Source organism: Rattus norvegicus, chromosome 13 (genome assembly GCF_036323735.1).
Source record: "Rattus norvegicus strain BN/NHsdMcwi chromosome 13, GRCr8, whole genome shotgun sequence".
NCBI classification, from domain to species: Eukaryota; Metazoa; Chordata; class Mammalia; order Rodentia; family Muridae; genus Rattus; species Rattus norvegicus.
The window spans coordinates 103836655-103862097 of NC_086031.1; the positions used below are offsets into that span (position 1 = coordinate 103836655).

The window sequence follows — 25443 nt, forward strand, 5'->3', positions numbered from 1 at the left end:
GCTTCCTCAGGGCTGAGCAGGCTCGTGATGTCTCCTGGAAGTGTCCGAGTACACATTCATGGCTCATAGGTGTGCTACTCTCCACATCTGGAGAGGCGTCAGGATGTGACTCTGGACCTTCTGTCCTAAGGATCTTGCTCCCGGGTCCTGACTCCAGATATGGGGGTTAGATGAGGGAGAGGGCGACTTGCATGCATCATGGGGACAGTGGAAGAGGCCTTGCTGCCAGTTCAGGGTCTAGAAGGGTCTGCTGTGGTGTTGGTTCTCAGGGACTTGTGTTTGGACTTCCAGGGTGGGCCTAGTGCTTGCATGCAAACACGACAGAAATGTTCCCTGTCAGCACAGAAGGTGGGTGGTGGCCACCTTCCTGAGACTCCTACCTTCCTGAAAGGGAAGCCAGCAGTCACTGTTTCTTTGTATTATGGGATGTAGCCCGGACAACTTGAGTTTTCCTCATTTCCTATCACTGCAGTGGTGGGGACATGAAGGTGTCACTGGCCGGGTCCTAACAGCTGTTTCGCTGTCTACAGGAAAGGGGCATTTGAGGAAGGTTACAGGGTTTCTAACCATGTCTCTCAGTCCTTGATAACAAGAAAGGGGCAAGCAGTGTGTGCGATATGGTAGACATTTCTGGAACCCTCACCTGCCCTATGTCTGTCCTTGCTGAGGAGCTCAGAGCCTCACTTTTGACCTCACAAACAAAGAAAAAGACGTAGGCAGTCCATCCTGAGATGGGGGTACCAGCCCCATTTTGGACAGGAGATTTTTATTTGCAGGAAAGACATTTCCACAGTGGGGCCAACTGTGTTAGTCTGCTAGGGTCTCTGTTCTTCCCGCTGCTAGGCTGTCCTATGCTGTGCTCCGCTGGGAGGGAGGTAAGAATACAGCCTGGGGTATGCCAATGTCAAATCGATTCCAAAGCGAGGGTGGCTTTGATTTTTGTTTCTTGCCCCATTTCTAAAGTTTATTTTATCAAAGGTCCTCATGGAAGAGGCAGATGACATTAGATGGCCACTCTGTCCCCTCCTGTGCTTAATCAGATCTTGGTCTTCTGGTTGCTGAGATTGATCTGGGATACCCTCCTGAGACCTGTGTGTCTAGGCTGTCTCCTCAGGCTGTGGTGCACTGGAGGTAGTTAGCCAGCCAAGACTGTCTTCGTAGCTAAGGGTGACCTTGAACTACTGATCCTTTTGCTTCTGCCTTCCAAGTGCCAGGATTACATGGGCCACCATGCCCAGTGTATGTGGTGTTGGGGACTGGCTTTGTGCGTGCTGCTCTTCCTAACTGAGCTGTACTCCAGTCCCACTCACTGGCAGGTGTCCTTTAAGACCTTTTCTCAGACGCTCTCCCCACCATCCTTCTGAACAAATTTATCTTGACTTCCTGTTAAAGACAGAGGACCTGAGACTCCCATGTTCCACCGAGGACAGACGTGTTTTCAGATGTTTTTGGAGACCTTCGGCGGTGACAAATGAGGCCTTATCCCATCTGTGGGACCCAAGGTATCCAGGTTCCTTCTCCGCGTGACGTCTGAGAGGCCTGGACAAATGGGTTTATTCTGTGTGCCCTCACATCTTAGGATGTCGCATACCACACAGGTTACAGCTCTTTCCTTGTAAACCAGTCGTCCTGGTCACTTTGTATTAGAAGAGTTGTCTTCTACTGACCAGAAGAGAAGCCTCCACAGCTTTCCTCTCTGTGGCCAAAAGGAGGTCACTGAAGGCAGACTCGCTGGGTCTAAGTCTGAGATGCTCCTTTCTACGTTGAGTTTATTGTCCTCCGAATGCTGTCTGGATGGGTGCAGTGATGTGTCTCTTCCCACCATCTTTATAACCAAACCACTCTTTATTTTTTTTTTTTAAACAAAACAAAAATGTTTTGCTTGCCTTTAATCCCAGCGCTCAGGAAGCAGAGTTGGGTGGACCTCTGTGAATTCAAGGTCAGCTGGTTTGCAGATCAAGTCCTAGGACAGCCAGGGCTACACAGGGAAACCCTGTGTTGAACTACGTCCAGTCCCCCAAAGTTTAAAAAAAAAAGATTCTAAGCATCAAATCCATCAATGCTAGGGTTGACTCTTGAGTGAGTGCCTCATTAAGGAAGTTGTCAGTCAGATTCTGTCAGGAGTTCAGGGCCTGGATGCTTCTGTTTTCATCACTATGAACAAAAATGTTTGGGTGGATTTTGTTCTTAATACGTGTGTTGCCCACCCTTCTGCAAATAATTGAGAATTCTACTTTAAAGACTCTCACACCCAGAAGTGGCCCATTGACTCCCCCAATGCTGGAGTGTGGTAGAGGGAAGGGTTTGTTGGTTCTCCACTTTATTTATTTCGAATGTATCGTTATACCACAGTGTAAGCTTAGTAGAAGTGTGCCTGACTTTTAAAAGGGGAGTGTGGGGATGTCGCTCAGTTGGTAGAATGCTTGCACATCATGCATGAAGCTCTGGTTCTATTCCTCAGTGTTACAGAAAATGCACACCGCCATACTTGAGTGTGATCCCTGCATTCAAGAGGCAGGACCCCCCTCCCCCGCCCCGCGGCTACTTAGGGAGTTTGAGGTCAGTCTGGTTGAGATGAGAAGCTGTCCCAAGGAGAGAGAAAGGCTGACATGTCAACTGTGAGATCCACTGATGTATGTGCTTGGAGAAGGCCTGCTTGCTCTCCAAGTGTGACTTATGTGGTCAGGTTTGGAGGCTAAGGTTTACAGGTCGAATGGGTGCAGATTCCCAGCCAGCCCTGACGTTTCCTCTGCCCCTCATATTCCTGTGATGCTGGAGGCAGGCTATAGGATCTCTAGGACAGCTGTCCTTCAAGACCTTTCTCTCCCCTTCCATGAGATGTGGCCACATCGCCCGCATCTGCCTCCTTCCAGCTACCACCTCAAATAAGGCTGTCTCCACCCGCCAGCCTGTTAACCTGCCTTCTAAAGTGCTTTGAATTCTTGTCCTAATTTAGACACCAACACTAAGTCCACGGGTGTCTCCCTGTTGATCTTCTGGTCGGATGTTAGTGTCTAATTCATCTTCTCTAATCCCAGCTGGCGGCTTTTGGGATCCGCTGTCACATGATCCTCCTCCTCACCGTGCTCTGCATCTCTCCTCCTGCCCTTTTGTAGCTGGCTGTGAATTTCTCAGGAATCAGTGATGTAATGATGTATGTCAGAAAACACAACTAAATGGACTTTGTCGAAATAATGGCGCTGATTAGTGAAGAACATAGACAACGAATCTGCGGCCACTTCTGCTCTGGTTCATGAAGATATAAAACGTCTTCATGAAGATAGCATACTTCAAGATAACATAGACTTTACAGTATTATCTTGTTGATAGCGAGATGGCCATTGTAAATGGTGTCTCGTTGCCAACTTGTTCCTGGGCCCTCTCCTCTAAAAGTGGAATGAGTGGTCAGCAAAGGCTATATAAGAGGAGACACTTGGTTGATTGTCAGTTTGGGATTAGCAACCTTAAACAGCATAAAGCAATTTAGAACGTCAGCACGCAGGACGTACGTAGAACGTCAGCACGCAGGACGTGAGTGGACAGGTTTGAGCTCTCGGCAGAGCAGGATGCTAGCTGTAGTTCTGAGCTGTTACAGCTCTTATTGAGTGTTAGGGTTCACGGTCTCTCAGAGAGCGTCAGGGTGCCAACCAAGTGCCAGTCCCTTTCAGAGAGCCAGCCTGCTGCAGGTCACCAACAGGTTTAGCAGGCCTTAGGGGCTTGAGGCAGCTGTGGAGTGAGTTCTTGTGCGCAGCAGCGGAAGTGCAGATCCTTGGAGGTTGAGGCAGGAAGGAATGTCTGTCTGCAGTTGCAGACTGAGTCCCGAAGCGTGCGCGTGCATGCATCAAGTGTGCATACTTCGGGCTATTACTGCTGCTAGCGTCAACAGCTATCAACAGTCAGCTCTCTTTTGCTCCATTGCGTGTGGGGCTTGACACTGCCGGCTTTCCGAAGGCCCCATATTAGAGGTGAGGGAGCCAGCCCTAAAAGTAGAACTGAAGAAAACAAGATGCTCCGGAGAATGTGAGCAAAGGGCAGAAGTTACTGTGAATGGGAAGGAGCTTGGAGAGTGCAGGTCTCGGGTTAGCGTTTCACATACACGGTGATGAGCCAGCATAAAGCTTGACGTCCCAGTGTGTAAGCGCCTGGAACTTGGACACAGTTTGGTTTATTTTTCACTTTTTTCGACTCTCAAGTTTGGACCAGGGCTCACTGCTAGGGAGAGGGAGGGCTCTGGGAGGTTTTTGTTGTGTGAAGAGGAAGAGTACCTTAGTGGCGAGGCCCTAGGCATGTGCCTGGGAAACCCCACGCACACACTGGAGAGTAGCTCTTTTCCTTTGTTCTTCTCTGACCCTGGAGCAAAGTGGATCCTTTCGTTTTTGATATTCGGGACCCCCGGAGAGTCCATTTCTTTAAAGTGGCAGCTTTCATGCTAGCTTTGTGCTGACAGGCACTCAGCGAGTTTGTGTCTGAGTGAATGACTTTACGGTATGGAGATAGGTAGAGGCTGCACAGCTTCCTGCAGACAGCTTGAGCGCCATCACTAGCTAGGGTGTTACTCAGATTAGGACGTAGACCTTTCCGATGTCACCGTGTGTCTGGGAAGTGAGGATGGTGGCAGGTATTAGAATAGCCAGTGCAGAGTTTAGAGCTGAGGAAGCGCTGCAGAAAATGGCAGCTGTAACCTCTGGGGAAATTAGGGTGCGGCTCGAGCATTTACTAATTATCACTTCCCCATGTCCACCACTGTACTGACCACAAGGGCATGAGTACCCACCAGTACCCACCGATGTCTGTACCTTAGGACTTGACACCTAAAGTATGAAAGGCAACTGGTGGTCAGTCAATCTCATTTGGGGTTCAGTTCAGAGCGGAGGCCCTGCCCGTTTGCAGGCACACCATCCTTGCGTTATCTCACATTTGCAGACATGCTGGCCTTCCCAATTGCGGTGATGAAGGTTGGGAAGGCCGGGTCAGCTGCACCCTGGATTTCAGTTGAGGTCCACTTCTCCTGCATCCACTGTCTCATCTCTCTTCATCCATTCTCAACAATTCCACGAAGAGTTTGACACCTTTTCCTCCCTAAGGGCTGACTGCTGGAGGTTACACCAGATAGACTCAGCTTGAATAAGCTGTCTTCACAGATTTCCAAGCATTCAGTGAAGCAATGGGGGGCTTTGTTGAGAGGCTGCCTGGCTGCTCAGAATAAGGCTGTAACACAGGGCCTGCACTCCTTAATGCTGGGGGTGAGGGGGCTTGGGGAGGTTTATGTTTCTCTCTTCCCTCCCACCACCCTTGCAGGTTTATTGTTCCACCCAGCGTCCCGCTTTCCCCTCCCTGTGAGCACGTGGGTCTTTGGACGTGGCTTTTTTTTTTTTTTTTTTTTTGACAGGCTTCTGCTGGCTTTCTCCCTGGCTTGGCTGTTTTTCTTGAACAGCTCAATTCCCACCTACCACCTTACCCTATGAATTCTCTCCCGTAACTTCCCATGTGAGTGCCCTCACCTCTGTTGGCCCTGAGCACTGCCCTTTCAGAGCGGCTGTGGCTTCCTGTTGCCATCTGAGCTGGGAGGCCTAACACTTCCCTGCGAAGTTATCCAAACAATTCTTCCATTCTCAAGACCTTCCCCACCCACCACCTACTCACTTCCCGCCTCAAACCAAACAATACCTGCCGGCCTTGCTTCTCCCTCAAGCCCAGCTCCCAGAAAGTCCATCCTGCTCCCCGCCGGGACAGGCTTCTGCCTTCTGAACACCGTGGGTGTGGCCCTTCTTAAATTCTCCCGTTTCACTGGGCATGGAATCTCTACCGTGTGCTTTGCTTCTCCTTATTTGAAATGAATTGTCAGTGAGAGAAAAGGTGTGGAAACAATCTTTTTGCTACTTAAGCCCAGCTGGCTCCAAAGTCCTAAGTACCGACTTAAAGTAAGAGAGTCACTCTTAATTAATTAATTAATAGCCCTAGCTAGACAGCCCACGCGCTGGCTCTGTTTCCTGTGGACTAAGAACCCCACCTCTGTGTGTTAGGTTGTCTCATAGTAGCATGCGGCCTGGGAGAGCCTTAAAGAGTGAGATGCTGAACTTTAAAGGGAGAGAGAGCTCTCCAGGGAATGGGGTGTTTACATTAGAATATGTGAAGTTCAAGTGAGACTGTTACCACACACCCTCTTCGTTTACTCCCAGTGTGTGATGTGTGGTGCTTGTGTGCATGAAGGACAAAGGTCAGCCTAGGGTAATGCCTTGAGAAACCCTGTGCCTCGTTTAGAAATACAGAGCTCTCAGGAGGGCTTGAGGCTTCCTGATAAGGTTGTAGAATAAGCTGGTGAGCTCCAGGAATCCTGTCTCTGTCTCTGATTCCCATCCCCCAATCAAAGCCTGTCCTCAGGCTCTCTGAGTCACCTCCCCAATCACTGGTCCCCCGGGTATCTTTTTGTAAAACTGAGAAACTTAGAGAAACCCTGTGAGCATGAGCTGTAGCAGACAGAGCACGCCTGTGCTACCAGACATTTTAACCCTGTGAAGGTCGTCACAGGCGTGGGCTGTCCGGCTGAGGTCACCATGGATTGCCTTTCGTTTCCCAGTCACTTCATGGGTCCTTGGGCTCTGAGGCACAGGTGACAGGATGAAGCCCACCACACACAGTTGGCCTACTTTAATGCAGACTCAGACCTCGCTTGCCAACCCAACATCAGGCCACCGTACTGTAGAGACTTGATGGCTTCAGCAAGGCCCCAGTGTTGGGCTAGATGGAGCCGTTTCTAATAGGATTGTGATAGTGAGATAGCACGAGAGCCTCCATCTCCCGCCCTGTATTGCTGGGCCTCCCACTGTTTCTGTGTGTTAAAGTGGCAGGAAATAAGATGAGTTTGGGATGCAGAATTTTACCCAAATCTCTCCCTTTTGGAAGTCTCATTTCCTCCTTGAGCCACAATCTTTTTGTCTCTTTTTTTTCTTTACCCGGGTGGAGTGACTCCGAACTTTCTTTGGTCTTTACCTCGCAGGCCTTACCTCCCAGTGTGCCAGGCTCTTCTCTGACACCCAGTGAACTGCCCTGCCTCACTTTTACTCCTTCCTGCCGTTTCATTCAACCTGCTACAGGGAGAGAGATCGCCCTTCCGGGTCTCTGGAAAAGCACAGGGAGGGTCTTGTGCTGTGTGCTAAATGGAAGTTGAGGAAACAGAAGGCGACCTGTGAGGCCGTTCAGTTATTTGATGTTGCAGTGGGTTTCGAGGTGGAAAGCAGTGCCTTCCCTTCTCAGTAGCTCCCCAGAGGAAAAGGGCGCTGGAGGGTTTGATAGCTAATCACCCCCCCCCCCCCAGCATGCAGGCCAGACGTCACCCACACGTCTAGGACAGCGTCTGTGCACCCTGGAAGCTACTTGTGACTGTAACAGAGGGTACCCCCTTCTTAGGGCTGAGAGTTTCCTTCATTGAAACTTTTCCTGCTGTGTTGCAGAGTCACGCCTTGGCCTGCGAAGAGAAAAGATCGGAATTTGAACGTGGTTCTTTTTAGCTGTCACGTTTGGTCCCTTCCTTGTCTTCCCGGCGAAGTGCCCAAGGAAGCATGGGGTTCACGGTGAAGACGTAGAAGCCATGGCATCTCCTTTTTTGAGACAAGATCGCAAGTAGTCAGGACTTGTCTCAAACTCACTGTGTTGCTGGCTGAGGATGACTCTGATACTGGGATCCTCCTGTCTCTGCCGTCCCATCCCAATGCTGGGATGGCAGACTGGTGCCCTCCATGCCCACTGGGTGCAGACGTTGTTGAGGTCCGCTGGCCTGACGTCTCTGTGTCTTCATTAGGTGCATAGGTCGGCAGCTTCAGTTCTATTCAGGGCCAGCGAATGCTCACCAGCTGGGGTTCACAGGAGCCCAGACAGCCGAGGATTCAGTACAGGGAATTTTAATAACACAGTAAAAGTCGTCACAGGAAAGAGCTGTCCAGCCGGGGTCACCTCAGCTGTAACGTCTGAATTTGGCAAATTGGGAACAGTTTAGGAATGTGTACAAGAGGCTTCGACCTGATCAACTTGGTACACAGTTTCTCTAAGAAAGCCAGGACGGCACAGGTAGATAGAATGAAAATTCCTCAAGTGCTAGTGGCCTTAGTCAGTGCAGATCTGGAAAAGGCATATGGAGTGGCTTTAACTGTCAGGTCGACACACCCCAGAACCACGAGGAAGAGTCGCTGTGAAGGATTGTCTAGGTCAGGCCGACCTGTGGGTGGGTCTGTGGTGGGCCGGCTTCATGGGGGTGCTGGGTCTTGAACTCAAGTCCTCATGCTTGTGCAGCAGACACCTTATTGGGCAGCCTGCTCAGCTCAGAAGCCTTGAGACTCTAAGTGTTTGGCGTTAAAGAGTTGCACTTCAAATCCGAAGCCATTGACCTTTGCCCTCTTGCTTTGCGCGCTCACACCCAGCCATGATGGAGATGTCAGACCAGTGGACCCACATAACTTCTGCAGAGGTCCAGGCTTACTCTGCACTGGTCCGGGCAGTTGAGCAGTCCTTCCTTTTGTGGTCATCCTTGGCAACAGGAATGAGATGCTCACAGATTCTTTACAGCCACCGCCCTGGGAGGTGGCAGATAGGCTTGCTTCCTCCGTGGTGTTGCTGAGTGTGGCTTGTAACACAGGTCATCCCACGTTTCTACCGCGGTGGTGTGCGTCGTGTGAGAGACAGGGCCAGGGTGCATGTGCGTGCAGCTTCTCTGTTTACCCCACCGGTTGACAGCGGATTGCATCAGTGAGGATTGCACAGCTTCTAACAGCTGACACTAGTTTATACCTGTTTGCATTTTTCTCCCAGTGACTCAGCCTCTTGCCTCTGGGGCAAGGACTGTAGTGTAACATTTCAGAACCTACTTGATGAGCCATCCCAGACCTGATCTGAAACCTACCTTGTCGCCAGCTGGACTCCTCAGAATCTGTTCTTGCTGGTTTTGCTCTCTTCTCATAAACATGTTGATGTAAGGGATGCTTCTGTCCCATAACCATTGGCTTGTCGAAGGTAACTTCGCTGTACTTAGCGGTCTCTGTATCCTGCAGTACTCACTGAACTAACAACGATAACAGTGGCCATATACCGTGATCATGTTTACTGCTAGGAACTGACCTTACAAGCTGAACGTCCCAAGTGTGAAGTCAGGTACGGCTCCAGAATCCAAAACTTCCTTAGTGCAAACGTTCTATAAATAGCGGCCGTTCATCTGTAAAGCTTGGCTGCATGTGCATGGATAGGTGCATGTTCACACATGTGCACGTGCATCTGCGAGTGTGTACATGTGATCTACATGTGCGTGGAGGCCAGCGGTCAGCCTCAGATGTGTTCCCTCAGGAGTCACCTAGCTTGTTTTTGATACAGGGCCTTTTGCTGGGACCTCAGGCTTGACAGTTAGGCTGGGCTGGCTAGCCAGTGATCCTCAGGGGTCCTCTTGTCACTGTCCCTCCAGTGCTGGGACTACAGGCATGTAACCACGCCACCTACCTTTGTGTGTGATTGACTGTGGGAGTCAACTTCAGGTCTTTAGGTCTTCCTGCAAGCACTTTACCTACTAAGCTGTTTCCCCAGCCTCTCCTGCACAAAATTATTAAAAGTATTGTATTTAAGTCTCAGGCTGTATAGAGAAGATAGGCTATATCTTAGGCTGTATAAAGAAGGTATATATGAAACAAATTTGTTTTGTGTTCATGCTTAGGTCTCATTCCAAAATATTTAATTCTCTACATGCAAATATTTAAAAAAAAATCTAGAAATCCAAAACCTGAATGATCAGGAATCCCTAGCCTGTCTTACAAGCCTGTGATTGTGATAATAGTCTGTGTGGTAGGCACAAGTATCCCCATGTAAGAAATGAAGGAAGGGAGGGAGCGCCTGAGTAGCTTTGTGTGCACGAATGATTACCTTAAGTGAGCAAGGTGCTCCTGAAGCTTGGCCCGGGGCAGAGAGAGAGAGAGAGAGAGACAGAGAGAGACAGAGAGAGACAGAGAGAGACAGAGAGAGACAGAGAGAGAGAGAGAGAGAGAGAGAGACAGAGAGAGAGAGAGAGAGAGACAGAGAGAGACAGAGACAGAGAGAGACAGAGAGAGACAGAGAGACAGAGACAGATTGAAAGAGAGATTAAGAGAGAGATTGAGAGAAAAAGATTGAGAGAGATTGAGAGAGAAAGATTGAGAGAGGACAGAGAGAGACAGACAGAGACAGAGACACAGATTGAGAGAGAGATTGAAAGATTGAGAGAGAAAGATTGAGAGAGAGACAGAGAGAGAGAAAGAGAGAGAGAGAGAGAGAGAGAGAGAGAGAGAGAGAGAGAGTGTATGTGTGTGTGTGTGTGTGTGTGTGTGTGTTGGCAGAATGGCTTGGCCATCTATCGGAGTTTGGATAGGAAGTAACAGAGCTCTGGGCCTGCGAGTTGAGCCCAGGGCAGGAAGGAAACGGGAAAGGGAGGTGTGGTAAACTGCTGAGGGAGGTCAGGGGCACTGCCTTTCACCAAGGGTCTGCCTACCCACTGCCTGTCCACTTCTGTCCCTTTAGCACATGCCTCCAGAGGCTGGGTGAATGTCACCTTTGCTTTCTCAGTGTGCCTGGACTGCCAAACCTCCAGTTGCTTTGTTGATGGTGCTTTCGAAGCCAGTTTTGAAGAAGTTCTGCTGACAGGCTTGTCTTGTCCCGCCCTACAGCAGAGTAGTGCAGTAGACGGAGAGCCATTTAGGTAAGATGCTAGAGTTGGGAAGGGGGCTCCTGATGGAGACCCTGAGGCTGGGTCCCTCTCCACTGTGTCTCAGCTTGTTGACTGTGAAGGAGCAGGACTAGGGGTAGATGGTGTCCTGGGTTCCTGGAATGCGGTTGCTTGTCCTTGCTTTCATGTCGCATCCCAGCCTCAGCTCCCTCTCTATAAACCCACGGTGTAAGAACACCAGGTCAGAGAAAGCTCTGGGTTCTGAGCTTGTGGATCCTGAGTCCCTGGGTAAGCACAAGCAGATGCTTGCACTTCTCCATCATCCTTGCCCAGCTTGTAAGTTGCCTCCCTGCCTCCTTTGCTCTGCTTGGTAATAAATAGGAGTTGCTCATTAATGCCTGCTCAGCATTCTGATGCTTCTGGGGGTGCCCCATTCTGGCTCCTAGCTGTCATTATCTGGGACATTCCGGTATACGTGTCAGCACAGACAACAGCCACGATTGGAATGGGAAAACTGCAGATTCTCCTTCTCTCAAAAGAAAGGATGCTGGGGTCGCCCCATCTTGGCAGGGGTAGAGAGTTGGGTCTTTTCAGAAACGAAACAGGATCAGGTGCCCTGCCACAGTTGTGAAACCAGCACCATCCTGTCTTATGCGCTAGTGGCTCTCCACTCTATTTTAAATGTTATCCACCTGTGTGGGGGATGGGGCGTCAGCATGCTGCAGCCCGCCCAGGTGACAGCTTGTTGGGAGTCAGGCTCTAACTCAGGTCGTTGGGCTTGGCAGCAAGCACCTTACCTGTGGCTTCCATTAGTCTCAGCGCTGTGTTTTCTTTCTTTCCTTCTTTTTTTTTTCTTTTCTTTTTTTCAGAGCTGGGGACCAAACCCAGGGCCTTGCGCTCGTACGCTGTGTTTTCAAATGAAACACATACCAATGCTGTCAGCTTGCGCTGCCTAAACGTAGGGGTTGCTTGGTTGCTTGTCTGTTGTTTGAGACAAAGACATTCTGTGTGATTCTGACTGGCCTTGAGCTCACAATCCCCCTGCCTCAGCCTCCCGAGTAATGGGGTTACAAGTGTGTGTCACCATGCCTGACTTAAATTTTATTTTGGAAGGAAGGTCAAACAGAAAGTTTATGTTGGAAGGAAAATACTGGGCTCCTTTGTTTAAAAAAAGAAAAAGAAAAGAAAACCCTCTATCTTTTTTACTATGGAAAAATGTAGACATAGGAAAAATTCCAGAGAATGGTGTGATCCTTGGCAAATCATATTTTCTTGTGCCTCAACAGCTGTGGACTTATGGGCAGGGTTCCTTCATTTGAGTACCTGCAGAAAACCTTTGCCACAATCTTAATTGTTTGCTTGTCACCTCCCGCAACTAAGTAACTAAGTAACTAACTTCTGGAGACCGGATTTCATCTTAGCATCCTCCTGCCTCAGCGTAGGGTGTTGGAATCACAGTTATGTATTACCATGCCTGGCTTTACCCTGTGATTTTTATTTTTTTTTAAACCAAATTCTAGAGAGCCCACTGTTTTATCTAAGGTGCATTTTGAACACCCTAAGAGTTTAGATAAGCAAAGAGTGAAGTTCCAGCTCCAGCCACCGCAAGGCTGATTATTGAAAGCAGTGTCAGAGCGCTAAGGTTACTTGGGGGGTCTTTGAAAGCTGTTTTCTCTCCTGTGGGCTTCTGCTTTCTCCAAGCTGGGGAACATTTTTCCCAGTGTTTCCAGAGATGGTTTTGCTTCTGAGTGTATGAAGTAGAGGATGAGGCCACCCCGAGGGGAAGCAGCTTTGAACAGCGGTGGTTCTGCCTCTCGGGAGCCTTTCCATGTTACTTTAACCACCAATTACGGAACTGCTTTGTTTCCTGCCTTCCCTCAGAGACGTCTCCACAGATACTGCTAATGTTTTTGAGAGAGGGTCTCCTTGTGTATCATCACACATGCTGGCCTCGAACTTCTGATGCCTGTGCTTTGGTGGTGGTGGTGGTGTGTGTGTGTGTGTGTGTGTGTGTGTGTGTGTGTGTGTGTGTGTGTGTCTGTCCTGTGATGTGGCCACAGTGTGTGCCAGACAGATGGCATGAGGTTGTCTTGTTTGCTGTGGAAGCTACTTTCTTCCGTGGAAGGTTTGTTCCCAGGATTCATCACCTCCCTCAAGATTTGAATCCCTGTGATGTGCAAGTCTGTGATAGTCCCGAGAAACCACTGGCAACCTTGCTGGGAAGCAAGAGGTAGAGGGCTCCGTAAAGCTAGGAAGTGAGGTGCGGGTAAAGTTTTACTTCCTTGGATTCAAGGGTTTTATGGTACCTGCCTGTGCAGGGGATCCTGTGGCTCCTTCTCGGTCTTTCTAAGAAGGCTGCTGTGTAGCCCACTCCTCACACAAGAAATTGGTAGTCATATCCCCTTGCCAGTGTCCCCCTCCATTGTGTCCCCCACTGTGTCCCTCTATGACAGTGTCCTCCCACTGTACCTCATCACTGTGTCCCCCATCACTGTCCCTCCACCAGTGTCTCCCTACCAGTGTCCCCCCACCACTGCATGCCCCCACCGTATCCCCCCCGTGTCCCCCAACAGTGTCCCCTACAGTGTTCCCCACCAGTGTCCCCCCTACTGAGTCTCCCCCCACTGTGTCCCCCACAGTATTCCCTCACCACTGTGTCCCCCTACTGTGTTCCCAACACAGTGTCCCCCACACTGTTCCCCCTACTGTTTCTCCCCCACTGTTTCCTCCCAACTGTGTCCCCTCACCACTGTGTCCCCACCACATTGTCCCACCATGGTGTCCTTCCACTGTGTCCCCCATCACTGTGTCCCCTCACCACTGTGTCCCCCACCACTGTGTCCCCTCACCACTGTGTCTCCCACCATGGTGCCCCTCCACTCCCCCCACCCCCCCACTGTGTCAACACAGAACAGCAAGTCACCTTTCTCTTATTTCAAACTTGGCTTGAGAAAAGTTTTGAAAGGTCATTTACATGGCTGCCTACACAGGAAAGTTGGAAGATGTGTTTGTGGACAAGTTTTCATCTTTCTGCTGAATGTTTGGAAGGAGCTGGAGTCTTAAAATCCTTTGATGTCATTCATGGGTGTTTTCTTTAGCAACTGAAGGACTTGAGTTTTAGACCTTACAAAAAAGTTTTGTTAAAAGGGACTTGTTTCAAGTCCCATGAAATCCAAACATTCATAATTCCAGCTCCTCAGGAGCCCAAGAAAACACAGTGAGACACCATCATATTAAAATGCACGGAGGAGAGTCACGTTTTCACCAAACCAAACCTGGTTCTATCAGATATTCTTTAAGGGGCAATGAGAGAAGACAGCTTAAATTCCCCTCAAAGCTCCGTCCACTTCCTACAGTGACTTCCTCTAGGGAATATGACAGCAGTATGTGACAGTCAAGCTGAGTCCCCACAGGTTTGTACACAGAGTGGATGAGTTGTGTCAGCCTGTTCTCTCGCCCCATGGTGGTTGCATAGCTCTGTGAGGTGTGCTTGGGACTCTAAGACACTGGAATGCCGGAGAAATTCCAGAGGCTATTGGTAAACACTGAGCGATTAGTTAGCTCTTAGTGACTTCAGAACTCAGATTTAAGGAGGCGGGGCTGGGTGGGGCTGGGAAGTAAATATGTATATAACATGAAAAGAAGCATGTGTAAGGCTTGGGTTTTAATTTCTCTTTCATTTCCCTAAAGACTGGGCTGGCTGCTCAGCAACGATCTGCATCTGGCTGACACTGTGGCGTTGTCTGTACTTGCCGCCCCATTTAAAGGATTCACGTGATCAGCCAAGTGTAGGGTCAGAAAGCTGTTTTTATAGTGTGTGTGTGTGTGTGTGTATGTGTATGCGCGTGCATGAGTGTGTCTCTCTGTGTGCGAGTGTGTGAGTGTGCGTGAGTGTGTATGTGAGTGTGTCGCTGTGTGAGTGTGAGTGTGCGTGAGTGTGTATGTGAGTGTGTCTGTGTGTGTCTGTGTGTGCGTGTGTGTGAGTGTGTCTCTGGGTGAGTGTGTATGTGAGTGTGCGTGAGTGTGCATGTAAGTGTGTCTCTGCATGTGTGTGTATGTGAGAAAGTGTGTGTTTGTCTCTGTGTGTGTGAGTGTGCGCGTGCATGGGTGTGTATGTGAGTGTGTCTCTGTGTGTGAGTGTGCGTGTGTGAGTGTGTGTGAGTGTGTATGTGAGTGTGTCTCTGTGTGTGAGTGTGCGTGTGTGTGAGTGTGTCTCTGTGTGTGAGTGTACGTGAGTGTGTATGTGTGTCTCTGGGTGAGTGTGTGCGTGTGTGTAAGTGTGTCTCTGGGTGAGTGTGTGCGTGTGTGTGAGTGTGTCTCTGGGTGAGTGTGTGCGTGTGTGTAAGTGTGTCTCTGGGTGAGTGTGTGTGTGAGTGTGTCTCTGTGTATGTGTGCGCGCGTGCATGGGTGTGTATGTGAGTGTGTCTCTGTGTGTGAGTGTGCGTGTGTGAGTGTGTCTCTGTGTGAGTGTGCGTGAGTGTGTATGTGAGTGTGTCTCTGTGTGTGAGTGTGCGTGTGTGTGAGTGTGTCTCTGTGTGTGAGTGTACGTGAGTGTGTATGTGAGTGTGTCTCTGGGTGAGTGTGTGCGTGTGTGTAAGTGTGTCTCTGGGTGAGTGTGTGCGTGTGTGTAAGTGTGTCTCTGTGTGTGAGTGTACGTGAGTGTGTATGTGAGTGTGTCTCTGGGTGAGTGTGTGCGTGTGTGTAAGTGTGTCTCTGGGTGAGTGTGTGCGTGTGTGTGTGTCTCTGGGTGAGTGTGTGTGTGAGTGTGTCTCTGTGTGTATCAATTTTATTGATAGTTTTATTATTGTTAAAAACAAGACATACTGGAAACCATAGATCAGAGTGGAAGCTTCCACTTTACAGCTTTCGGAGGGTAATGGGCTCCTGGGAAGAGGATGGAGTTCACTCTGAAGCTTTGTTGTGCTCTCCCCATATATATCCTGTGCTAGAAAAGGCCTATAAAGTGTATTTACAGAGCAATACCCTAACGCTGTGGGCCCACCCGCTAAAGTGCCCTGGCAAACCCTTTTGCAGAGTCCTTGTGTGAAGTGTGCCGTCTCTCTCTGTGAGGTCCTCACCCTCAGTAGAAGGACCGCCCCAAAGCTAGGAAAGGCAGAAAGGAGTGGAGGGCACTTCCTTTTGGAAATATGTGTCCTGGCTTTTCTTTCCCCCAAAGCACCAATGAACCAAATAACTGCTTTCTGCTCTTCATACCAGGAACCTCTCTTAGAGTCCCAAAGCCAGGCCCATAAGGTGCCAAATTCCTTCCACAGACAGGTCATCAAACCACCATGCAGGTTCCCGAGTCTCAGCGTGCAGCCCTTTGCCCTCTGGGCTCCTGCCCTGTGCACAGCTGCACTTTATGGTCGGACACCTCAACCCTGAATCCCATCCACATCTCTCCCTTTGAGGGTAGAGAGAAGTCCTTGAGAGAAGACTTTGCTGTGTCATAGCTTAGGAGCTCAAAGTTGTAGACAGAGTTTCCTCCTGGAACATAGGGACCACTGGAGACACTAGATTCTGTGCCCATGCTCCTGACTAAAATTGGTGTGTGTGTGTGTGTGTGTGTGTGTGTGTGTGTGTGTGTGTGTGTGTGAGAGAGAGAGAGAGAGAGAGAGAGAGAGAGAGAGAGAGAGAGAGAGAGAATGAATATCTCTCTGTCCCAGAATCGTCTTAGTCCCACTCAGGATAGCTCTTAAAAAGTCATTTATGCCTGAGGTCTCAGGATCATGGAATAACAGATACTGGTGCTGGGCAGGGGAGCCCAGGGCTCAGTCTACATCCTGCTAAACTTTGGCACTTTCTCCTCCCTTGAAAGGCTTTCTCTACATGGCTGTTATGGTAGTAAAGTGCCTATGTATAAACTACGCAGCTGGTGTGTGTGTGTGTGTGTGTGTGTGTGTGTGTGTGTATGTGAGTGTCTGTGTGTGTGTGTGTGTATGTGAGTGCCTGTGTGTATGACTGTGTCTCTGTGTGTGTGTGAGAGTGAGTGTGTCTCTGTGTGTGAGTGTGTGTCTCTGTATGTGTGAGTGTGTATGAGTGTGAGTGTGTCTCTGTGTATGTCTGTGTGTGAGTGTGTGTCTGTGTGTGAGTGTGTCTGTGTGTGTGAGTGTGTCTGTGCGTGTGAGTGTTTGTGTGTGTGTGCATGTGTGTGTGTGTGTGTACTTAGCACACTATGAGAGGAACCACAAAGGAACTTGTGCAGCCTACTGAACAGTGGCTTTATAAAAGCCTTCATAGTGGAGAGAGTTGGCATTGAATCCAGGCCTCAGGGCTGAGGCCTTAGCTCCTTGGGAACTCATCCCTAGCTCAGACCAACCAGCATCTTCCTGCATCGGTGCCCATTATGAATGTCTTTTTCGTTTCCCCTTTCTCTCCCTCCCTTCCTTCCCTCTTTTCCCTGGCTCTTTGAGATAGAGTCTAGTTATTAGCCCACGTTGGCTATACTCCCTAGGTATAGCAGGCTTGTCTCCAACTTTGATCTTTCTGTGCCAACCTCCCTCCCCCACCCCCAGTGCTGTAGTCCTACCTCCGCAGCTCAGTTTGAGGTGTCTTCAACGCTGACACAGACTCCCTCTTTTTTGTTCTTTGTGTTGCATATCCTGTTTTATCAGCTCGGCCTTTTCTAGGATGCTCCGAGGAATGAAAAGGGTTTTCAGAGCGTTTCGAAATGAGAATAAGTTACTGCTTGTCTTGGAAGAACTCAGGAGCTAACCCTGTTACTTTTACTGTTATAATTAAGTAAAAAAAAAGTTGCCTTGAGCCCCCTCCACAACCTGCAGCAGGGTAGTTTCTGGGACCATCGCCAACTAAAGTGATGTTTTAGAGTGATTCTTAAGTCTTTCGTTTTTATTTTTGTTAAGCTGTATTTTGCTTTAGATTTAGTTTTCAGGGTTGTTAGTTTTTTGAGTCTTACTATGTAGCCTGGCTGGCCTGAAAGTTAATAAATACACAGATTTGGCTGGCCTCAAGCTTACAGAGAGCCACTTGGGTCTGACTCCTGAATGCTGGGATTAAAGACCCAGCTTACTTCATTTTTAATTATAAGTATGTGTATGTATGGATTGTGCATATGATCACAGTGGGTTCCTCTGGAAGGCAAAAGCTACCAGATCCCCTGGAGCTGGAGTTTCAAGCACCTAGCTGCCCAGTGTGGGTGCTGGGAACTGAACTCTGGTCCTTTTCAAGAGCAGTATGTGCTCTTAACTCTTGGGTCATCTCTCCAGCACCAATGAAACTTTCCTTTTCTTAAATGACTTTAGATTTTAGGGTAGTTTTTGGTTCCCAGCAAAATTGAGCAGGAAGTGCAGAACTCCCCTACACTGGCTCCTAGTCTGTATGTGGTATACAGTTTTTCTCTCTCTGCACCAGAATAGTGTGTTTTTAAAGAATGGATGAACTTTGCATTGTTCCCAGTAACCCATCATTTAAATAGTTATCTGGAATTTGCATGCATGTGTGTGTGCACCTGTGTGTGCATGATGTGTACGTGTGTGCATGTGTGTACAGAAGGGTGTTAGCAAGTGTATGGGTGTGTGCTCCTGTGTACATGTGTGTGTAAGGGCATGCACATGTGTGGGCGCATGTGTGCGTGTGTATGTGTGTTATGTGTATATGTATATTAGTGCAGGTGTGCACATACACCTTGCGTGAAGAGGGCAATCTCAGCTATTGGCTCTGCCTTTCACCTTGTTTGGGGACTCTCTGTGGTCCAGCACAGCATGTGCCTGGCTCACTGCCCAACTGCATGTGCCAAGCTTGATGCCTGAGAGCATCTAGGTATAGTCCTGTCCCAACCACAGTTAGGATGTGACCGATGAGCACTGCCATGCCTGGCTTTACATGGGTTCTACTCATTTTACCTCAGATCTTTATGCCTGCATGGCAAACACTTTACACACATAGCCACCTCCCCAGCCCCCACTGCATTCTTAAAAAAGAATAAATTAATTAAAAGGTTACTTTTAATGAGATAAAAGTAGTCCCTTTAGAAAAAGAAAACCAAGGGGTTGGAGATTTAGCTCAGTGGTAGAGCGCTTGCCTAGGAAGCACAAGGCCCTGGTTTGGTCCCCAGCTCCGAAAAAAAGAACCAAAAACAAAACAAAACAAAAAAAAAAAAACCAAACAAACCTTTAAATAGGAAGGTTGAGAACCACTCTGAGCCTGCCCCTTTCTTAGAGCACATTTCATCGTTATTGTGATGGGTTACATAAGGCCATTCTCATGCAGGTGTGTGCTGTACTTTGAACAGATTCTCTCCCTGCTTCCCTCAGTCCCCTTTGTCTCCCCTCCCCCCAGCAGCTTAGCAGCTCCTCCCACGTCTCCTTCTGTGTGATTATCTCCAGTTGCCTTCATTTCCCTACAGACACTAGAACTTGGTTCTTCCTTGTGGCCCAGAACAACCTGCTGAGAAGAGAAGTTTCATTCTTGTTATCCGTTCTCCCTTTCTGATGTTGGACACTCTGCTCAGCCCCGTAACTCAGCTGTAGTGAATGGCTAGCGCCCGCTGTAAACACTAGTGTGCAAGAAGGGGTCTCTGTGCCGACGCAACTTAGTGCCACGTTCCCAGGGGTGACAAATACGGCCTCATCACATGGAGGATCAATCTATAGTTAGTTTCTTAAAGACACCTCCACACTGGCCTCCATAGTGTCCAAATTCGTATGTGTTCCCGTTACCAGAGTACCAGGGTCCCTTCTGACCATATCCTTTCCTGTGTGTGTGTGGTCCTCCTGAGTCTATTAACACAGCAGCACTCTCACACACCGAGCCCTCCTCTCTCTAGTCCAGTGGTTCTCGACCTTCCTAACGGTTCGACCCTTCAGTACAGGTCTTCATGCTGTGGTGACCCCCAACTATAAAATTATTTTGTTGCTATGTCATAACTATACTTTTGCTACCGTTAAGAGTTGCAGTGTAAATATTTTTGGAGGTAGAGCTTTGCCAGAGGGGTCGAGACCGGAAGGTTGAGAACCACTGGTCTGGCCCGTCCATTGCTTGCTTTCCTAATGGCTGCCATTCAGAGTGTGCCGAGACGTTTCCTCAGTGTTTGGTTTCTTCTTCCCGTTCCCCCCTTTTCTGCATTTTGCTATATTTTCTGAAGCAGCTTTTGCTGGGTGGAAAGTGTCACAGACACAGTCCTTGGCGTTCTGGGTTTATGTTTCTATGAGGTAAAACAAATGCAGTACAACCCCGGGAGCCACCGGGGAAGCGGGGGTGGGGTGGGTGGGGTGGGGTGGGGAGGAGGGGCGAGGAGCCAGGCTGTGCTTTGGAAGAGGGGTGTGTGAGTGATGTCTCCTCAGGAGGCCTGTTCACCGCCATAAAATGTTAGCACAGACTGGAGTTCAAGCTCTCTCACCATGTCACTACAGCGTAGGGTCACTTGGGATTGTCCAAGTATCACACCTAGATGAGGTTTGGTTAGGATTGCCTGTTCCTTATAGAAGCACTGGTCTGTGGCTCTGCACTGCTGGGAGCAGGAGTTCATGGAGCTTTTCATCAAGGTGAGCAGTGTGTGTGTGTATGTGTGTGTGTTTGTGAGAGAGAGAGAGGGAGAGAGAGAGAGAGAGAGAGAGAGAGAGAGAGAGAGAGAGAGAGGCAGGCGCATTTCTAGCTTTGGGTAACTGGGATTTCCATCAAATTGTGCTGACTAGTTCCTTAAATGAGCTCAGATAATGTTGCTTACACAGACCCCCCCCCCGCCCCCAGTCAATCCAGAACGCCTGAGGCATTAGTACATCATCTACACGGAGCTGCCCCTTTTCTCTGTCATCTTTTTGTCGTGAAAGCACCCAGGTTCGTTGAGAAGCAGAGCATTATAACATCTGCATACTGTCACTCACACCTCATTGCTGTCAGCTGGGTTCCAGCTCCAAATCCATGTGTGTGGGCACATGTGTGCATACCATGTGTCTGTGTATACCTGTATACATACACATATGCATACCATTTAAAAGTCACAGCCGGGCAGGTGGGAGAGATGGCTCAGTGGTTAAGAGCACTGCCTGCTCGCCCTTCCAGAGGTCCTGAGTTCAATTCCTAGCAACCACACTGTGGCTCACAACCATCTGTAATGGGTTTCGATGCCCTCTTCTTGTGTGTCTGAAGACAGCTACAGTGTACTCGTATAAATAAATAAAATACATAGATCTTAAAAAATGGGTATTATGATATTTAAAAGTTTTTTCCTTTATTTTATGTATACAGAAGTTTTAGCCTCATGTTTATCCGTGCACTGTGTGTCTGTAGTACCCACAGAGACCAGAAGAGGGCATCATTTCCCCGGGACTGTAGTTCTAGTTAGTCATTATCTACCATGTGAGTGCTGGGAACTGAACCCTGCTCCCTGCAAGAGCTGCCAGTGCTGTTAACGGCTGAGCCATCTCTCCAGCCGGCATCCTGACATTTCGACTCATAATAGAGCTCTTGATATTTTGTAGCACCTCTTTCCTACTTAACTGAAATCACCGTGAGTTGGGGCTGGGGAGACACTCAGGGAAAGGCTTGCCTTCAGGCTTGAGTCTGATGCCCAGACCCAGGTGAAAAGGTCAGTGGTCCCCCAGGAGGATCCCTGGCCTTGCTGGCCATTTGGCTGGAGCAACCCTGAGCCCCATAATCAGTGAGAAAATTTGTCTCAGATGAAAAATGAGGCAGAGGGCAACTGAGGAAGGCACCTGACATTGCCCTCTGACCTTCAGAGTAAGTGTACATCCGTGCAAGCACACACGTGAGTGCTACACACACATCGTACACACAGTAAGACATGAAAACTAACAATGATTTACAAATATTCTGTCATTTCTCGTTTTTATTTCGAATTTCCCTAATTGTCTCCTATCTTTCCTGGGTTCCCCCACCCCCCAAACTGGATTTAACCAATACCAACATTTCACCTGTTTTTCTTGTTTAGCATTTTTTTAAACATAATTTACTTAATTTTATTTTATGTGCATTGGCCTGAGGGCATCAGATCCCCTGGAACTGGAGTGGTTAGCTGCCATGTGGGTGCTGGGGATTGAACTCGGGTCCTCTGGAAGAGCAGCCAGTGCTCTTAACCACTGAGCCACCTCTCCAGCCCTCATTTCTCTACTTTCAGCCTGGGAGGCAGCTCATGTGGCCTTCTGCTCCCCTACTTACTTTTCGTTGTCGACTTGCTGGAGGTTCAGACAAGGTTTCTTACAGTTATTGTTGAGACCCTTATCTTGCAGGTCAAAGATCAGGATTGAGAAAGAAAGAAAGAGAGAGAGGGGGGGGGAGAAAGAAAGGAAGAAAGGAAGAAAAGAAAAGAAATGGAAATAGATATTTTCTAGAGTCCCTGATGTCAGGTTGTTCCTTAGCTTTGACTATAGACACTTCCGAAGGCTGTTTCGGAGTGCGTCCGCAAGGCAGTTGAAAAGTGGTTTGGAAAGATACAGAGCACCGTCACCGGGAGTCCGGGATAATGACTGCTGGACCAGCATTGTTTGCGGTGTGTGCATTCTGTCTCTTATAAGAACTACAGTTATCCACACACTGGACTGGGGAGTCGGTGGTTATTTCACCATCCCTGCGTTGTGTCATGCTGGAGACTATGCGGAGAGGTTGTTTTTGCTGGGATACCAAACCAGCCGCATTCTTTCATAGGTGTTTAAGGGAGACACACCCGAATGTAAAGTGCCTGGCTCCGGATAGAGAAATGCAGCCGCTGTCCACAGAGCAAACATTTCTGTCTGTTTAAGGCTTTCTTAACGTAGGCATTGACTCTCAGCCTGCCCGCGCCGTGCTTCAGCAAGTAGAGGGGATTCGTCAGTAAACACTTAAGGATGTTCTGGTTTCCCTCTTCTTTCCCCCCTTTTTGGGCGGGTCCCTCCAAATTTTCTGTCCTTATCAGGAGATCAGACTGGCGTGGCTTGGAAGTAAACGTGATACTCTGCCAACATAAAGTGGTTTAGAAATGTTAATCTGTTTTTACCAAGCCAGCATTTCCAGCCATATGTATTTTAAGCTATCATAAAACACGTACCTGGCATGCTCAGGAATGTGCCCAGGGCAAATATCAAAGCCTGCGGAGGGAGGCTGGGAGTGTGTTTTGGTGTGTTGTAGGGTTATATACCTTGACAACCTTCAGGAGGCCTGGGGTTCTGGCAGCGAGCGGCGTATAAATATCACAGACGGCTCATTTATCCGTCGACCGATGGCTGAAGTGCCAGTGGTTCCCATTTGCCCATTCAGGAGTCGGGAGAGCTCAGGGGCAGTGCTGTGTCAGGATGGATGAAGGGCTCACGCCTGCGTGCACCTGCCCCAGTTAACGCAGCTAGCAATCTAGTCTTCCTCTGAGCCCGTGGGAAGTGGGCAGATGGGTGGAAGAGCTCACTGCATGTTGCTGACTTTTCTGCGCCTCCCGACCAGAACACTGCTGGCTCAGGGTGGAACGGTAACGCCACTTTGCTCGGTGTTTGATGCCTGTGTTTGCCACGTCGCTCTTTTCACTGGTCAGACGTCAGAGCGTCAGTTTCATTTCTGTTGGGTTAATTGGTCTGTAATCGGTGACAGGACTTTCCCACCGAGTCATCTGTGAAGGAACGAACCACATTTGGGTGGTTCCACACAGCTGTCTAAATATTTGTGGAGAAAAACGGGCAGAGTAAGATTTTGAAATACATTAAAGGACTTATGTATCTTAGGGGCTAGGATGTAGCTCACAGGGAGAATGGGCGCTTAGCAGGAGCAGGCCCTGGGTTTGATCCTTGACACCAAAATAAAGGTGGCAGTGAGGATTCTGTGTTGCAAACTTAGGAGTAGAAAGTATCTGTGTTAAATGTATGCTGTTACCTTTTGCATCAGACGTCTAAGTAAATGGCTACAAAGTAAGTATTCAGAGGTAAAAACGGCTGTGAAAGCTGGTGTTGTAGGGTGGAAACAAGATGAAATTTTTATTTGACTGAGGTTTCCGGGTTGCCACATTCCCTTTTCACCTGTTACAGTCATTTTCTGTTTCGTACACTTATTTATTGTGGCTGCATCTGAGTGCTCATGGGCGTGACAGGGCATGATGGGGAGGTTGAATTCAGGCTGTCAGGCTTTGCCACAAGCAACTTCCCCACCTCACCACCTTGCCAGCCCCTCTTCCGTACAAAAGCACAGGGAAGTTTATCTCATGTGGTTCCTCCTGAAGCTGAACAAGAGATTATTCTGAGCCGTTCAAGCTCTCCCAGTTACACTCCTCATGGAGAGAATGGAGTGGCCCCGAGAGGATGGTGGTGCGAATGGGAGTGGGTATGGGGTGCCTTAGAGTTTGGAGATGCTGTGTATTTGTGATGGGTTTCTTCCTGCTAAACACCTCTTCTTCCTGGGGCTTCTTCAGCATCACCCCCATGAGAGAGGGTGAGATGCATAGTCTCTGACAAAGCACCCAGGAGCTCTGGACTCCAAGGTGTTTGAATCTGATTCTCCATCTGTCTGGGTGCGCGCGCGCGCGCGTGTGTGTTCATGTGTGTTCATGCGTGTGTGCATGTGTGCATGCATGTGTGTGTCCATGCATGTATGTGCATGTGCATGTATGTGTGCGGGTTGTGGGTGCATGGGTATGCGTGCATATGTGCATGCGTGTGTGCATGCATGTGTTTACCACTGACAGCTCCAGTGCACAGTGCATGATCAGACTCTCTGTTTCCTCCACAGCTGTCCTGCAGAGACCCTGGTGGGCATGGACATCTTTTTCTGTACCTTAGTGTGACGGCCCCAACACAAAATTACCAAGGCCATCTCAGGGGTGCCCGTGCCAGGAGTGGAGGGCGGCGTCCCCGGGCCGCAGAGCCATGCCTTTCGGCCTGAAGCTCCGCAGGACCCGGCGCTACAATGTCCTGAGCAAGAACTGCTTTGTTACCCGGATCCGCCTGCTGGACAGCAATGTCATCGAGTGCACACTGTCCGTGGAAAGCACAGGACAAGAGTGCCTTGAGGCGGTGGCCCAGAGGCTGGAGCTGAGGGAGGTGAGTGAGGCATGCATCTGTGTGTGTTGTGGGGACAGGGAGGGGCCTCTTCGGAGGAATCAGCTATCTGCCAATGTGTTGGCACCCACTGTGTTTTTAGCTTAAGCGTGTGTTTAAAAGAACCTGCTTTTCTTAGTGTGGGTGTGGCCCGGGGAAGCTCCACGGCTCAGGAGACCACTGCTCTCAGAAGAAAGGCCTACAGCTGGGGCAGGGGCGTGGGGGGAAGTGGGCTTCCTCTTGTTTCCCCTGTGAGATTTTAGGGGGAGGTAAGAATGAGAGACTCTCCCTACCGAAGCCGGGTTTTTCTTCTTTAAAACAGTTGAGTGGGCAGTTGGCATTCGGGTTTGATGGCCGTGTCACGAGGAAAAACCACCCACATTCTGGATGGCTGCAGCTGCCTTTGTTTGTTTCTGTATTTCCCCTCCTCACAAAGAAGAGGAGCAAATAACACTTCGAGTGAGAGGCACCCAGAGACACTGAGAAAGCATTTTTTTTATTTCTTTAACTCACATGTGCATTCGTGTGACCAAGGAGGCTGGAGGACAGCCTTGGGTGACACCCTCAGGAGCGCCATCCACATCCTTTGAGACAGCTTCTCACTAAGTCCGGGGGTGGGGGGCCTTGATGAATTGTCTCATCTCTGCCTCTGGACCCCCACACCCTAGGACTCTAAGCGTGCCATCCCTGGGGTGTTTATGTGGGTTCTGGGAATTGAACTCACAGCCTTCTGCTCGAATTCGAAGCACTTTACTGCTGTAGCTGTCTTCCCACCACGGTGGAGAGCCGTTAAGATAGACGCTT

The 25443-nt window shown here is 49.2% G+C and overlaps 1 protein-coding gene across 6 annotated transcripts in view; it reads left to right on the top strand.

Annotated features, from left to right (window-relative positions):
- Ptpn14 (protein tyrosine phosphatase, non-receptor type 14) overlaps positions 1-25443 on the top strand; it is a 152236-nt gene that overhangs the window by 37182 nt on the left and 89611 nt on the right. For 4 of the 6 annotated variants that reach the window (XM_017598837.3, XM_039090828.2, NM_001401364.1 and 1 more), the window contains one exon: positions 24332-24642. In XM_017598837.3, the coding sequence (XP_017454326.1) occupies positions 24469-24642 (174 nt within the window). In that variant the 5' untranslated portion in view covers positions 24332-24468. Of the gene's footprint in view, positions 1-22991; positions 23518-24331; positions 24643-25443 lie in introns of those variants that run through there. The other 2 variants (XM_063272390.1, XM_039090829.2) reach the window with 2 other exon arrangements.